General features: G+C 42.8%; 1 protein-coding gene across 3 annotated transcripts in view; it reads right to left on the bottom strand.

Moving 5' to 3' along the window:
* LOC146198780 (uncharacterized) overlaps positions 1–16688 on the bottom strand; it is a 39463-nt gene that overhangs the window by 21466 nt on the left and 1309 nt on the right. For all 3 annotated transcript variants that reach the window (XM_084594269.1, XM_084594268.1, XM_084594270.1), the window contains exons 2-4: positions 6348–6623; positions 5479–5958; positions 1751–1928 (exon numbers count right to left, since the gene is read on the bottom strand). In XM_084594269.1, the coding sequence (XP_084450395.1) occupies positions 1751–1928; positions 5479–5958; positions 6348–6590 (901 nt within the window). In that variant the 5' untranslated portion in view covers positions 6591–6623. The remainder of the gene's footprint in view (positions 1–1750; positions 1929–5478; positions 5959–6347; positions 6624–16688) is intronic.

The raw sequence follows: 16688 nt of genomic DNA, 5'->3' as shown, positions 1-16688 counted from the left end.
AAGTCAAAGAGGCCACGTTGCTTCCGCACTTATGTACCTGTTGCGGTACAGACACAACTCAAAGCGAGTTGTTTACGGAATGGCTCATCGATTTTGACAGCAGCATGGTAAAGAAAGGGAGCAAAGTTCTCATTCTTGACAACTGTACTGCCCACCATGTGCAGGCTCCATTGACAGCAGTCGAGCTGCTTTTTCTGCCCCCAAGCGTGACATCAAAAGCCCAATCGCTGGACATGGGCATAATACGGCCGTTTAAGCTGATTGCAGTTGATCGTCCTGCTGCCAATGTGCCTCTCCAGATCTCGCTGTACTCGGCGGTGGAAATGGTCAAAGCAACGTGGATGAAGTGACACTCGATTCCATCCGGAATTGTTTTCGCAAGGCCTACTTCGCCAATGCAACTGAAGCGGGCATTGAAGACATTGAACAAAGCCAGCTTGATGACGACTTGTGGCGACGCATTGTTGACACTGACCTGGCCGGTCGCGATATCGATTGGCAAGATTTTGTTGATGCGGACAACGCTAAGTCGCAGAGTCTTTTTGCTATGAGACGGCCATCCGAGAAGTGCGGACATTAAGCGACGCCGAAGCATCGGGCGACGACGCCAGCAAGCCATTGGAGCCAGCGCCCATTAGTGCGAGCACAGCAGTGAACCATATTAAGGAACTTGAAAATTTTGTATATTTTAAGGCCTTGGGGGACGAACACATCTCAGCTTTGAACAAGCTTGAAACCGCCGTCATCGGATGCGCGCTTGAGGCAGACAACGATCACCGACTTTATTTCTGAATATTTTTATTTTTTTTTCATTGATGTCAATTTTTTTGCGAGCGGCCCACATATCACAAACTTCTGGATACAACGAACGAATTCCACATGTCGCTCAGGTTCGTTATAAGCGGGCTCAACTGTATATATATATATTAAATGTTTTCACCACCAACACCTTTTTGTTTTAGAAACAGCTTCAGATCTAAAGGCAATGAAAATAACTAGACATAGATGCACTTTTTGGTGCATCGGACATAAATTCACTAGGTTTTAGAGCAATTTCTGTTATTTTCGTAAATTAGAGGGCTCCAAAGATACAGAAACAAAGTGTCATGTTCTCGGCTGCAGAACACTATTTGCAGCAAGGGAAGTTCATTTCGGCCCCTCGCAAGATAGTTTAGGCTATGTGGTGCTCAACACTGAAGCAAAGGTTTGCTCATACTATCAAAATGGCGACAGATAAAATAGACAGACCGACAGACAGAGTAGGATTCCTGAAAACTTAAATAAAGTGAAGACTTCTGAAAATTTATTAACAAAATTAAGAACAAACTTGGGCATTTTTTATCGAAAAAAAAAATAAAATAAATGGTTTATGCTGTTAAGGTACTGCAAGAAAAAAACCAATGAAAACAGTTCCATGCCTATCCACTATCCTGACAACAAACAACATGTCGGCATTGCATATGACCTCGTTTCTCTGGTCTTCTGTTTCACTGATTTGTATAAAAAAGTAAAAAGAAATGTTGCACGAGACAAATTAAACTTGTGCCTTTTTTATATACTGCATTTTATGCCCCTGAAATTGCTGCCAGCAATTCTACATGTTTGGCCAGCGGAGTCTGTTCAGTAAGCACCCTCCAACCGGAATGCGTTATTCTGCAAGTGACATTCCACTTGTACCGTGTGCTTTGTTAGAGCACACTTATAGCAAGCGGCGCTCCCTGTAAGTGGCATTAGAAGAGAATGAGCTTACCACCCTCCGTCTCCTGCCAGACAATGCCTTCGAGGGTGACACTGGTGCCTGGCTCACAAGGTCCTAGACAATCGGGCTCTGTGATGGTGCCTACCGACGTGCACAGCACGCCACTGTCCTTTCGCTCTACACTGGTACTTGCCGCCACAACCTTTGCAGGACTGTCTGGGCACTCCGCCTGCAAGGATGTCAATGTACCCACAAGGTTCAGTTCAACCACAAAGCCACAAATGAGCCAACAAGTAGCTGGCTGAATGAGATGAAGTTGATGGGGAAAAATTTACCATAATGCAAAGTGAACTGCTACCATTCCTCACACAAGTGGCGCCACCTGTTGCAAACTTTGTGAAGCAGTGAGTTATAGGCTGCAACGCTAAACAATGCAACATGTTGAGCGGTTACCACCGAATGCGGCCATAACACGCTCGTCCATCAAAAATCCCCGTTTTAATTTTCCACACTATATTTGTGGTATGGTATCCCCAAATTCCTTTATGTAGCACACAACAGATAGCAGTATGTGTGCTTTCAGGGCTAGCAAGACTGTGATTACAATGTTCTTTCATTGTAACTCTGTGTTACGGTGAAAATAAACACTAGTCGCAGATTTCAGATTAGCGCCAGTCACGGACCATTTAATTCCCCTCCCATCAAACTGTCTGTCTATTGCCAGCTTCCCATCCTCTATTGCAAGAGGTCTCCAAGCATTCTGTCCAGAAAAATAAATATATTGAAATAAATACTTTGAATATGTAAAACAATACAAAATAATGAATCGCTACGAGTAAAAAAAAAATCACTTCTCTGCTTTATTTTAAACACCTACATTAAACTTGTCAGTGGCTTGAGCGCTCAAGGTTGCCAGGACAATAACTCAATCGCGTGAAGTCTATTATTTAGCACTGCAACCCCATCTTCAAGTATTCAATTATTCAAGTACAGTGTTTTCTCATTGTGCTATAGCTTTGTTTACATGCACCCAACAGCAGCTGGTCAAGTCAGGTGTCAGGCCGTACAAGGTCCCCTAGGTCCCCTAGGTCCCCTAGACTCAAATGACTGCGCATTTGCATGAACTCTGTCTTGGCGAGTGAACAAGTCGATGTGCACCCTTGGAGATAGCATGCCAGAAGCAAACTGGCTCTTGTTCTCATCTTTGTGCAATTCTACTCCCGAATGTGAAAGAGGCTGATTGCCACCTGAGAATAACGACTGGTAGGTCTACTGATGTTGGGCTGACTCAGTCCAACGCGATGAGTGTCAAGCCCGATACGCAAGCATTTATATGAGCCCAACAGGAAAATTTCAGCCCGAAAAGGCAACTCGACGCAACGCTATTGAATTTATGTAAACACCCAGCACGATAAGCATTGGCAAACACAAGTTCTTGCTTGCTGTAGTTATGCTGACAGTTCTTTGTACGGATAGTTGTTTGCAAATTTGGCGTCTCCAAAATTCATTAGGTTCTCACGCCTCTAGCAAAACTGCATTCTGCCTTGTCTTCACCTAGGCCCAGACAGCCATACATTAGCCATTGAGAGGGCTTATAAATGCAGGTGCACTCTGTGCTAATAGCAGATTAATTTTAAAATAAACGACAGGTAGTTACAATCTAGAACGAATCTTTGAGAGCTAGCAATTGTGTGAGAACAAATAATTTTTCAGGTATATTCTGTTTTTTTGTTTGCAAAGTCAGACAGGTGGAGATGAATTCTGATGTGCCTAGGACCGCGACACTACTCAGAAGTGAATCTCTTGCAAACGATCGTTTACATTAGTAGCAGGTAACATTTCTTTAGACACTCTGCTAAGGCTCCATCCCATTAAATTCAGCTTCCCTTTTAAGCATGGCTTCCTTAGTTAGCCTAACCACCTAACCATTTTCGTCAATGGCATAACCGGAGCGCACGGCAGAGCTAGGGAGAGCAGGTTTCCATACATCTCAAGGAAGTCATAGCATTCGAACGTTTCAGCACGGCTCCACTCTATCCCAGAACAAATCCTCACGGAAACACATCCCACGAGCTCACCCCATCTGGCTTCAGAGTCTCCCCTGTCCTACCGTGGGCCAACACACATTTGTAACCTTGCTGGTGAGTCTTATGTCCTTTATTTCTTAACAGTTCATCACTAGCCGGCATTGTTGTATGTCTGTGTGAGTCACCCCGTATTGTTCTTAAAGGGACACTAAGACACCCAAATATGCTATCAAAATCTAATAAATGGCATTTGGTGACATTATCACCGCATATCCAGCAGCAAAAAATCAAATTAATGCCGAGATATTGCGATTAGAAGTTCAGGTTTTTTTTTTGTTCCCGCCAGTCGAATTCGAACCGGTTTTTCCTAATACGTAGTAGGGTAGGATGACGCACACTATGACGCGAGAGGAGACTCCGTGATTGCTGGCGCGTGGGGAGAGGAGAATACTTAGCAGGTGCATGCAGAGTCATGATCCTCATTCGATACGCACTTAGGGTAGGCGCATCTGCTGCTCCGAGCTCGTATTTCGTATACTCATACTCGTGAGTATAATATAAAAATATACTCATTTCGTCTGTTATCATATTCGAGACAAAACCGACTATCGCATTCAAACGGTCAACGTAATTTGCATTTGTCAGCCTCCAGGATCCCTAGCGCGTCACGTGATTTGTAGTTGCAAGCCTCGGCCGTTTCGGCTGTGGCGGCGATACCTGTATTCCTGTTCTTCCTCCTTACTACCTTATAACAGCTCTGTTTTCAGTAAGAGTGGCTTTTTTTTAACCAGGAACTGGCATTCTATTGATGCAAGCCTGCTTTATTTTTCTCTTTAGTGTCCCTTTAAGAGAATGACCTACCATAGCTTGCGCTCTCCAGTGCCCGCAATCAAAGGGTGGCCAATCTAAACTGTCAGCCGCGAATAAGTGGGAAAAACAAAGATCCCTCTGTAATTATCGCAGATTTTGCCGGCTCTGGCGCTTGAAACCTATTACTCTTCGTGTTTAGCTTGATCCGATAGCACAAGGCTGTACGAAACTCATCTCAACACCCATTCAGTCAACGTGTCCCCTCTCCCTGCTCTTGGCGGCCATGAAACCCTCGTCAATTTTCCCACGAAAAAATATGTGGCAAGTGTAGCAGCGGCAGCTATTCCAAAATTTTACTTAAAGGGCCACCTTTTAAGCAAAGGAGCCCAGTGCTTCGATTAGGTACCGGAGATAGTCTGTGCAAAATGCTAGGCTGACGTTGGACTAGCAAATGACATCCATTGGTCCGTCTCGCTGACTGACGGGTGAAGGATGGGCGTACACCACTAATTGTGTCCACCGCTCGCTGCGTGCTTTTCTCTCGCCACGGTCGGACTGAATGCAGCGGCTCGCAATCCCTCGCCTGTTTTTTTTTTTTTTTCGCACACCAGAGTACCACGCCCAACCTCCTGCCAAACGTGGAGGAGGAAGGAATTTGGCTTGCGGAGGATAGGCGACCGATCAGGAGAGCGAAAAACCTTTGCGAGGTAACGAGAGGAGAGAAACATGACAGAATCGGGTGATTGCGGTGGCTGTAACTGCGTTATTAATTACTCTTTTCAAAAACATTTTGCGGTCTTGCGTTCTGGGGGCGAAGACTCACAGTCACCGGGGAAAAAAATATTTTTGACCGGAGGGTGGATAGTGGCTCTTTAACCAAAGCCAGCTTATTGCAATAACCTTAGCAAACCCCAGAAGGAATTGCCATGGCGGAAACCAAACCTTCGTGACTCGTTTTGTTGCATCAGCAGCAGCTTCCTCCGGTACTGGCAGGGCGGCTGTGGAGGGAAGGACACTGTTCTCCTCCGAAGGCGAAGCAGGCACGCCGTTGGCAGCTGTCTGCTCCATGGGGACAAGGGGCACAGCGGCAGCAGGGGGTGCCTGAGGTAGGGGAACAGCAGGGGGAGGGGGTGGGGACAAAGAAGGAGGAGGAGGAGCAGGGGGAGGAAGGGGCGCTCCCAAGGAACACTGGAGGCGTGGGGGTGAGGCCCCGTTCTCAATCCGCTTTTTCTTGTGAGATCCACTGCGGCTGCTGCTTTTGGACGACGACGATGACGACGACACGGATGATGATGAGTGCTTAGTGCTTGGCAGTGATGCCAGAGGTGGTGGTGATGCACCAGTGTCTTGCGCCTTCACTATCTCGTGCTTGGCCAGGTTCTTGCGCTTGATCTTCATCTTAAGACCCTTGTCCACGGTTGCCTGGGACAAAGGAGATTGTGCAATGGGCAGGAGACTAGGCCACAGGCTAGGCTAGATGGGCTGCATAGTCTGGTTTTAGACAGCCTTGCTTCACAAATGCACCTTTCTGCCTTGCCTTGTCTCTGCCACAAACTTGAATATGCACTGGCTGTTTGTACTCACCTTTTGGGAAATGCTACACAAAGTAGAGGGAGCTGGTTAATCTACACCTTGCAATAGGCAAGCATATAGGCATTATCTACCATTGCCTCATTCACATGAGGTGCGGTGGATGTGAGCTTGCTCACACAGCCCTCAGGAAAGAAGCGCCAACTGAACAGAAAAGAGGCAGACCACTGCTTTTCCCAGAAGGCAGCTGAATGGCTTGCCCTAGAGAAAGGCTCACCTACCTGGTGCTCGACGGGCGGGGAGGCCGCGGCCGAGGAGGAGGCCATGGGGTCGTTGCTCTTCTCTATGTCAGCGTCCAGGTCGATGATGAGGTCCCCGATGCCCAACTCCCACTCGTTGTAGTCGTCATCGAAGCCGCCGCCAGAGGGCGCTGCCGCCCCGGTCAAGGCCCCCTGGTGGCCACCGCCCGGCTGGCCATCCACCGCCGACGACGCACAGCAGGCCCCCGGGGGAGGGTCTTTCATTGGGCGCCACTCAACCAGCTACGCATCCCGCCTCTGCAACACAGTAGTATGAGCCTACGCTGTCACTTTGGAACAGCAAATGACGCATACAAATGACAACAGCCATCCCAAGGACAACAGCAACAAGGAAGTCCACGTGCATGGTGTCATGTCATCAACTGATTCAACGAACTGCCAGCACTTGCAAACAGGTGTCACGCAAAATGATCTGCAAAGCAACAAAGCCAGCTGGCTTCAATGTAGAACACTACCTTCACTCATTTTTCTACAAGAATAAGACATCCCACAAGTAATGAGCTGTAAGGAACACTCATGCACCCCCTTTCAGAATATGTGGCGAACAGAGTCCCATAATGTCTGCGTACCTGAACTGCCACATGCATTCATGCAAGTGTCAAGCAGTGAGACACAAACGAACAGCTGTAGTTGTGCAGAACTACTTGCAGCTGAGCATTGAGGCAGGTTTATAGAGAGGTTCACAGCCTCATGAGAGTTACAAAGCAGACAAGCATCTGATGCATCACGCTGTTCAGGAACTCGCAAATATAAGGTGAAACGCCACCTAAACCGAGTAACGCCCAGACACTGAAAACGCTCAACTGAGGATACTGACATTCTGGGATTTCACCACAAATGTCCTTCATTGTAAAATGTAAAAGAAAAAGTATATGAGAAGAGGTTCATTAGGGCATGAATAAATTATAAATTTAACTCACTTCTGAATGCTTAAGGATGATAACATTGAGACAAATATGCATGTACCAAGAGTAAATCACATACGAAGACATATATTTGGTTTTTCCATCATTAGGGGTAGTTTACACCTGAATTCACCTTTTTCTGCATTTCTGACAGCTGACACTCTGCCCTTAAGCACATTGGAAATAACAGTTTTGTAATATGTATATTTATTCCTTAATCCAACTAATATGAATGATCACGGCAATCACAGTATATAACAAAAACAGAAACACACAATCTTACATTTTAATTACGGCTTTCCAGTTCAGGGCAATCCCTGCGTTAAATACATAAACTCATTCTCTCTCAGCACATTGGAGAAGGCTCTGTTCACATGGGCAGCCCTCGCCAAAATGAGCAGCTCGGTGGGTTAGCTTCCAGGTCATGCAGCGAAGCTTGTCTTGCACCACTAATGTTGCAAACTTTTTGAAAGCGAGAGGAATTCTCATTCTCGTTTCCTATGAGCTTAAAGGTGCTAGAGGATCGGTACCTGACTTTTAGAGCAAACCACTTGGGATGCATATTTCTGAAAGACTGATTTCCGCCTACTGACACACCTGCTGTCTTGCGACTGACCATCAGGTTCGAAAAATTCCCTTCAGAACCATGGCTGTGTGGTACGTTGTACTGTGGTTCCAAGACGTAGTCTTAAGGTTTCACAAAGCTACAGTGAGCTAGAATACGGTAATGGGCTCGCAGGGGCTCCTTTCCTGGCGCAATGCAATGTTACTTGCACAAGGTGGCGCTACCGACAACTTCAATACAACATTTTTCTGGTCGGGCGGCTGTGTTCCTGCGATTGTGGCCTTCTCACTTTGGAAAAACATGCCGCCTCCATCCACATTTCCTAGATTTGAAAGGGAAAGGTAACAGACATCGGATATATTAATTGTGCTGCCACTGGTACTACAAAACGAACTGAGGTGTCAGACTGTTAAAACTGCAAACGCGTGTCCTTTAGTGTAACTGGCGCAAGTTAGTCCGGAAAAGTGGATCCATGCATGTATAAAAATGACTGCGGCGCCCAACAGCCACGTTTTCGGAGGATTATGATTAACGGCTGCGATGATCTGATGCGTATAGGGATACATAGCTTTGCGCGGGTAACATGTGAAGCTTTATCCTTTTTTCAGTATTCCTTCGGCTGCAGCTGTCAGGACTAGTTTGTCACGCATCTTCTGGATTGTGAAATTACTGCCAACGCTATTTCTGAAACAAAGGCACTTAAAATTGGCCACAAGTCATTATTAACACATCTTAAAAGCTTGCAGCTGCACACCATCCACTCCTAGCAGTTAATTAAGTTACTCAAATAAGTGCACAATGAACTAGCTATTCGTTTGCATGGTGGTGTTATGTGCGCTATGAGACCGACTGGAAGGAAAGGAGACTACATTCAGGAGTTCTAGGAACGTGAAAACCAGCAGTTTTAGGGCAACTCTGGTTCATGAACAGCGACTCAACTTTGAATGTTTAGCCTCTTCTCACTTTCCTAATTCTTCAGCATTTCTTCCTTGACAAAAAAGTGCAACCCTGCCGTAATATAAAAGCTGATAATGCTAGCTGAGAGACATTAGGCATTGACGCTTGTAAAGAGAGTAAGCTGAAAGCTTTCGCTTTGCAATGCCACAGTTAGCAGGCTTGTACAAGCTTTGCAATTTATTTTCAGCCTAGAATCGCTTCTAGCTATATGCTGGCTGTGGTCAACAAATGCCAGTGCAGTAACTGGTTAATCAGTGTTTGCGCTAGTGACTGGCTTAGTGCTTCCTTGATGTGGCAGTGTGTCAGCACAGGCCTCTGTACCTAGCAATGAAGCTAGATCGCCCTGCTTGCAGTTCCCTTGCCTTATTGTTTTCACAAGACCATACATGAAAGACAGCAAATAACGATTAAAAACTAGGTTGGAGTGGGGCAATCACTGCTTGTCGGATAATACCAAATAAATTTCCTAAGGAGTCGTGGTTTTAAAGGTCATCATATATTTATATCCACTGGAGAGGATTTATATCCTCTCCCATTGTTTTCTGAAAGCCGATCTTCCGGAACGGCAGAGAGAGACAGCTTCGTACTGCCTTTCACGTATGCATAGCCTGTCCAGCAGCCTGGTGCAAAACAGTGGTTTTGTCGTCAGGGTGGCATCTTCGTAGCAAAGGTCACAATTTGTCGGGTCATATTCCCACTGCAAAACAAAGCTCTCAGAATGCCGAAAATACAGAGTTTGCAGAAAATTAACATCCCAAAAAGAAGGGCAAAAGGCAGGCAAAGGGAAACTGCAGCGCGGCACAGCTTCTCCAACACGCACTGCTATATTGAAGGCGGCGGCGCCTTGCTGCTAGAATCTACTGAGACAGGTGGTGTCATCACAATGTACTGCACTGGCTGAGTGCACTTCCCTGTTCTAGCTCACTTTAACAAAGCACTTCCCAGTCTTCTCTCAGCAACCCAAAGCAGCATGGTAACAAGACTGCTTAAAGAGAGAAAAACAAAGACTGGGAGATGTATACGCTCACATCTATTTATAAGCCCACATACTGTATAACAAAGGTCCATAGCCATAAAAAATGTGGAGGCATAATTGCTGGAAACCGGTATTGCCTATGTAAATGAACAAAACCAAATGAAGTGATGGTCCAAAGGAAAAAAAAAATAAATGTAAAAAGTGTTCTGTTGTCAGGTGCACTGCTTCAGGTTTAAATCAAGGCCAATCTGTCAAGTCTGTACTGCCACCGTAGAAAGTGCACAGTTTGCATACGGCTTAAGATGCATGCACTCTATGCTCTCTGGCTTTTTTTTTTTTCACTTCGAAAATGATAATGTATAAATGAACTTGAAGAGAAACACCATATAAAGCAAGGAAAATTAGACTGCTTCATCATGGCCATAAAAGAAGAGTTGCAATGTAAACAGCTTCACAATGTTTGTACAATGGTAAGAGTTTTTTTAATCATAATTTGAGAAGACCACATCTTTAAAAACACTAAAAATGTTGCAGGTGCTGAAAGCCCACACTTACAATTTCACTTTTTGGAGCCAAACATCAAAAATCAGCTACTATACATTTCACAAAAAATCAAGAAAGATTTCTTGTTGAAAAATTCTTGGATTTTGTCAGTATTCATATCCCGAGTTAATGAAGTTAAAAAACCAGCTTGCAACGCCTAGAAGTAGCCAATCACACAAGTGGAAATATCCATTAACACTTTGGAGCACACTTTGACTTTGTAGCAGGTAACAATAATGCTAACTTTGAGCAGCGATGCATTTCTGTTTTCATTACAGGAGTTTAGTATCAAGGATTAAAGCATTTAATTAAATTTATTCGCTTCAAAGAAAGGGTGCCCCTCAAGTAGAAACAGGAATACCCCAAAACTACACAGGTAAACATTAAAACTGCAAGGGAAATAAAAATTATATTTAGACATTGGACCTTCTTGTGCAAGTAATACTACAATAATTATTTTGCTTTTGTACAGTCCCTTACAGACACTTGCAGCAATTGTGTTTCACTTTCCGTACATATTGCTTCCTGTTCTCTAACATTCTGTTTTTATATACTGTCCTACTAGCAGGCCCAAAGGGACTATTTCCGAGAGTAGGTCGATGCCACTGGCTGCAGGAGGGTCTTTTGAAGGGGCTAAAGGTGCATTTTTTTCTTGAGTAGTATCCCAATATGGCAATGTTTACAACACATAACAATGTGTTAAAGGGAAGGTGAAGTTGGCAGCTGCTCCTTAAGCAATAAGCAAAACATAAGACGGCACTCTCAGTGCAGCACTAAGTTAATTCACATGTACATTTAGTGTACCCTGCTAGAACTTCCACCTCCGCACAAACAACACACATTACCAGGATGTGCAACAGGACTTGTAAATATAGTGAACACTCTGGAAGGAAGCGGCCCTGGAACAGCTTTTATTTGCTGCTATTCAAGCAACTCGAGGACTCTCGGTCAGTCCTTACAATGCAATGTTAAAAGCATTTACACAGCCATGTATTATGCCATTTTCAAGCTACAAAAGAGCAAGAGAGCTACGCACAGAAATCAAATAAGTCCTGGCTTTGAAAAACAACCCTATCTAGTGACTCCAAACAATATATTAATGCATTTATCCTGTTTGTAACTTGAAGCTGTTCAGCTAGGAACCATCAAAAAAATATATATACTGCGCAACTTAAGCCTTCAGTCATAATGAAAGGTTCAACCTTGCCCTTACCACAGGTAATGAGTATCAGAATCTCTATGCAATGGCTGAAAATAAATTTTGACAAAATTTACAGGAATATTGTGACACAAGAAAGAGCAATTACATGACCACCTAAGTAGGCGTGGCTTGACGACCGAGGAATACTACTGACCTCTATGCTAGCCATGAAAACAGTACTAGTCGGGATTACCTAATCCTACCTGCATAACAAATAAAACAGTGTATAACTAGTGCACGTTACCTGTAAGCTCGCATAACTAGTCAATGGAGCATTTTCGTAATGACACGTGGGCAAATAGCACAAAGATCCCTGATGATAGTGGCCTCCTATTCCTTCACAAGTGAACACAATGGGCCTAACCTCTCTGGTATGCCCGTCGCACTTGATGTGACCTTTCTGAAAATCTTTCGGGATGTTTGAGTTCCAAGAAAAAAATTCAAAAGTGACGTTCACTTGGCAAGAAGAAAGCAACGCTCCTCACAACGAAAATGTAAAGTTGAGGATATGCCTGCACAAAGCTCTTACAGCAATTTTTATCGTCAGCCAATGTAATTAGCGCTCAAAGAGCACAATGACAGATGCAAAGGACATCGTCTATAGTCAGACATAATACCTCCAGAATGAAAATAAGGTGAGGTTGCCTCAAAAGATGGAAACGATCCAAATCACATTCTTACAGATAAATCGTAAAATGCATTAAATGTGCCGCATCCTCTTCCAACAGCTAACAAAGCTACATAAACCATCAGTATCTGCTGAAACGCAAAAAGGAAAAGAATTTTCATGATGTTCCCCCATAACGTCAAAACTAGTGTCCTTTGCAAAGGCTGAGGAAAAGCCCATTTTCCAAATCACTAATATCTAAATGGAACAGTGGTAAATATATATATATTTTTCCTTGCATTTAACATTTTTATAACACACACACAAGACAAGCAACTTACTGCAGTCAATGACAGAGACTTATGCTGTCAGGCATAGGGTCAGTGTTAAAAACTGGGCTGGTCCGCAAAACCCAGGCAAATGTATACAAAAAAAAATGTACACAGTTCCATGAGCAGCAAGCCTGCAGCGCGTACATGCGCCCATCAATATCATCAAATGAAATTATTTTCACAGTTGCCCCCCCCCCCCCCCCCCCCCCCCCCCTTATTACGGTTCCCATTTAATTACATTTCATCCCTCTCTAAAGAAAGCTCAGTCCATGAACACTTCAGAGGCAAAATGCATCAACTAAAAAAGAAAGAAAATTTACCATGCGCTGCTTCACATACCACCAGAATACTGTTAAAACGTAATGAAACAATGCTACATCAGTTAGGCCCTTTTACTAGCTATTAAGCAAGAAACTGCCAGCTATCCAAAGTGCAGTGGTTTGATGAATGCACAAATGAAGGAGAAGCAGAGGTTCACTGAACTGACAAAATAAAAATAAAGGACTTGCTTTGTTCACGCTTTTTGTCCGACCAATGAAAGACTGAGAAAGAAATAATAAACACTGTCAAAAAGATGTGTGGAACAAGGGCTTCCGGCGCACAAGAAAAGCTATTTCGGCATGCAAGTGCCACATTCTTTGCCGATCACTTCGATTCTCTAGCTCGCGGCTAAGCACACGAGTCTTGACTTTAATCTCAATCTGAAGTGCTCGCATCCCAGCATGCAAGTCCGACTTTCGCCTAGATAAGTCTGGTCTCTAGACAGTGTCTAAAGACGAATTCCTGATGACATATCCTGGATACGTTTGTTCCTTACAGTATTTGCATATACTATGGTACCAAGCCTGCTTCCCGTGGAGCACATTTCCTTGCAAATATGCTCGGGCGATGTCACATGCACGATAAAAAGGCGCAGTCATTCCATGCATGTAATTATTTATGCAAGGAAGCACCGAACGATCATGAAGAATGGCTCATATGGTATCAACAGACAGGTAAAATATTGCCTACACCTCTGTCACGACCCTATAATGCATGCTTTCTGTTTTTCTTCCATTGGAATCTGTTTTTTTCTTAAATGTATTTTGAGCAGAGTCATAACTTCTTTAAGGTTTCGTTTTTCTGTCAAAATAATAAATGGCTAAGTTTGCCAGAGTGCAAAATGATAAATGCAAAACTGAAGAGTTCAAATCATCACACTGCTAGAAATAGAAGCAGAAAAATGATTCTCAGTGAAAATAACTAGAAACCAGGCTGCTTTCAGTCGTACCTAACAGTAGAAATCCAAACCTAGAAATGAGGGCATAATACCCATAGTAGCTTAGCCCAACACTTTTTCTATTGCTTCGTTTCTCAACTCATGTTATACAAAATAGGCTTAGCACAAAAAATACCTCTCAGTCTTCTGGTATTGAAAGACTAAACATTTGTTGCAACATACAGAGGAAAGCAGAGTGGTGTTTAGTAAACAGAACTGTCACCTACAATATATAGCTTTCTTGGTGAATTAGCACAATTCTAGTAAGAAATATTAACAAGTGGGTTGTCTTTATAGCATACTATAACTCCACCACAAATGGCTAGCTATAAATCTCATTTTATTATTAGCACCAAACTGAAGACTGATATTTTGCATCAGTACGCTGCTCATAGTTCCAATTTTCCAAATAAACAGTACCAAGAGCATCGCTATTTTTGGAGATGTGAACCAGAAACCAATTTCCTCCTAAATAAGGAAGCAGTAAGAAATTTCCGTGGCCCTGGCTCCGAGCTTAGTAATTCATTACTTGGACACCCACTGGACATGATGCATCGAGAGGTGTCATTACAAATAAAGACACATTAACAACAGTGCTAATTAATGATGATACATGCAATACAAGGACGTCAGACTTGCCTCTTGGGTGTGACCACACACACCTAAAGTCTTTTCTGGCAATAAGACAACTATATAGCTATAGACATGCTCAATGTGTTCTAAATTCCATTTACCAAATTCAATGTTACTGCAACTCCTTGTGTCTTCTAAAGGTTCAGTGCATGTCCCCACAATCAGTTTACTACCATTCTATTTTTTTTTTTTTTTTACATTTAAAATGATCAATTCTGGCCAAAAAATACTGCCTTTTGAAACTCACCAGCTGAAAGCCCTTGAGCAGCAGCTTGGCACCTCTACAAGATTCAAAAATAATTCCTAGTCTTTGCAAAGCTTTTGCATTGCAAGCACTATGTGACCTTTAGAGCCACACAAAAATGTCAGATAAGCTGTATGAGCCATAAGTCTCCACGTACAAAATTGAATCATGTCCATCAACTTTCATATTCCAAGAGCAACTGCTAAAAATTTGGCATTATCGCAATGACAATACTCATGAATCAACTAGCAACATAAAGTAACACATTTTACAAGATTTCTTTCATAAATGAAAAAAAAAAAAAAAGTTCCCCCACATAAATGCACAGATCCCGGGGGCACTGAACAGTTTCGCCAAACATTGCTAACACAAATTGTGGTCAGCCAACCTCTTGCACTGCCCTGGCACAAGTAAAACAGTCAAAATTATTCTGCATGGTTAGTTTTTCCCAATTTCAAGGTGCACACGACATAATGGTGACAATGATGTCTTGAGAACACCTAACTAGTTGCTTATGAGCCTCCAACAAATGCATATACCATTCTATATAACTCCAACGTATCTAACATATGACTTCATAAATTCACCTCCAATCAACAAACAAACAACATTCTCTTTAGTGTCAACAGAAAGTTCATTCTCATCTTCAGCAGCTGCTTCCAATATTTCACACGAAACAAACATCCTCATTTTGGAAACAATGCAAATACACTTGAACCGTGTTTGACTTTTTAACTCGATTACAAATGCAATAATGATCATATTCATGATGTAACATGAAGCCCAGTAAAAATTTGCTGGTAAAATATATGCTAAGGATACACTGCACATATTAAAAAGCAAAAATACAGGAACTGCTGCTATCTTGGGCTGACAACAAGCAACAGTTATTGATGACGTATGAAAGTAAAGATTCAAAGTTGAAAAAAAAACAACCTGAAATTATAGGCAGGTTAAAGAGCATCTCCTGAACTCTCCATGCAAACAAGCAAGCAGTGGCAAAAGTAATGAAGAAGAAAAAAATAAATGAGAACGTTTTTAGATAATAAACATATTCGAACTAAAGACCTAAGGTAATTGACAATGAGATACTGCACTAGCAAACAAAATGCAAAAAAAAAAAAAGGAAAAATGAAAACCAATCAGCAATTACGCTCACAAATTATACCTCAGCACTCGACACATGAAGCAAGCAGTAACAACGCTTTTCTCTCAAAATTTGAGCAAAAATTATGATCCCTGCCGATATAATGGAATGCAGATTGCCCTTCATAAATAGTCTTGAATTTCAATTTTCATTTTTAAAGCTAATATTGTTTTATAGGTGAAGCTGCCCACACCCACAAATGTCATCACTTAAAATCATGAATTTGAAGAAGCTGCAGCAGCACTTCAAGGCGCAATTCAAACGAAGCTAGCAATTCTGAAATTTAGAATATATATGAGTTGAAGTTCCTGTCCCCAACCGCATGTGACATCCGAGAACTCGGCTGGTAATTCACAATGCTTGGCCTACAGTGCTAGGCTCCAGGGCTTTAAAGTTAGTATAAGCTCACAGGTGAAAAAGAACTAAAAGAGTCATTATTTAAGGCATTCATTCCATTAAAATGTTTTCAAAATGTAGTCAATGCTCTTTTCTAACTTTTCAATGCTGAGGAACAGCAAGAACTTATCAGAATGCATGAAAAATAGAACTAGAAATTAAGCAAACAGCATAGCTGCAATTTTATGTATAGCAAATTATTCTGGCAATTTGACAGTGTCTTAAGTAGGTTGCTATCATTCTAAAGATAAACCCAACCACAGCTGAAAAGCCGATTCCTTAACTATAAACACTGACCTATAAGATAAACCTGCAATGTCTTCTGCACTTACATACTTCGACAATAAACGCAATTGTTTACTCCGTTCGCATGCTCTCTGCGACACACAGCGACGTGTGTACCGCTTCCCTCTGTTTAAATTGCAACACAAAATGGCATCGAACATCAAAAGGCAGTAACTACTTCTTCTTATCCCCCCTCTTTATAATGGCACATACAGTAACTACTCGTTCCATCAGTTCTCTTGCCTTCGTTCCT

Source organism: Amblyomma maculatum, chromosome 2 (assembly GCF_055883805.1).
Source record: "Amblyomma maculatum isolate TAMU_Amacu chromosome 2, ASM5588380v1, whole genome shotgun sequence".
Taxonomy (NCBI): Eukaryota; Metazoa; Arthropoda; class Arachnida; order Ixodida; family Ixodidae; genus Amblyomma; species Amblyomma maculatum.
Note: the sequence above shows the minus strand (reverse complement) of the source record. Positions and strands in the feature narration are given on the sequence as shown.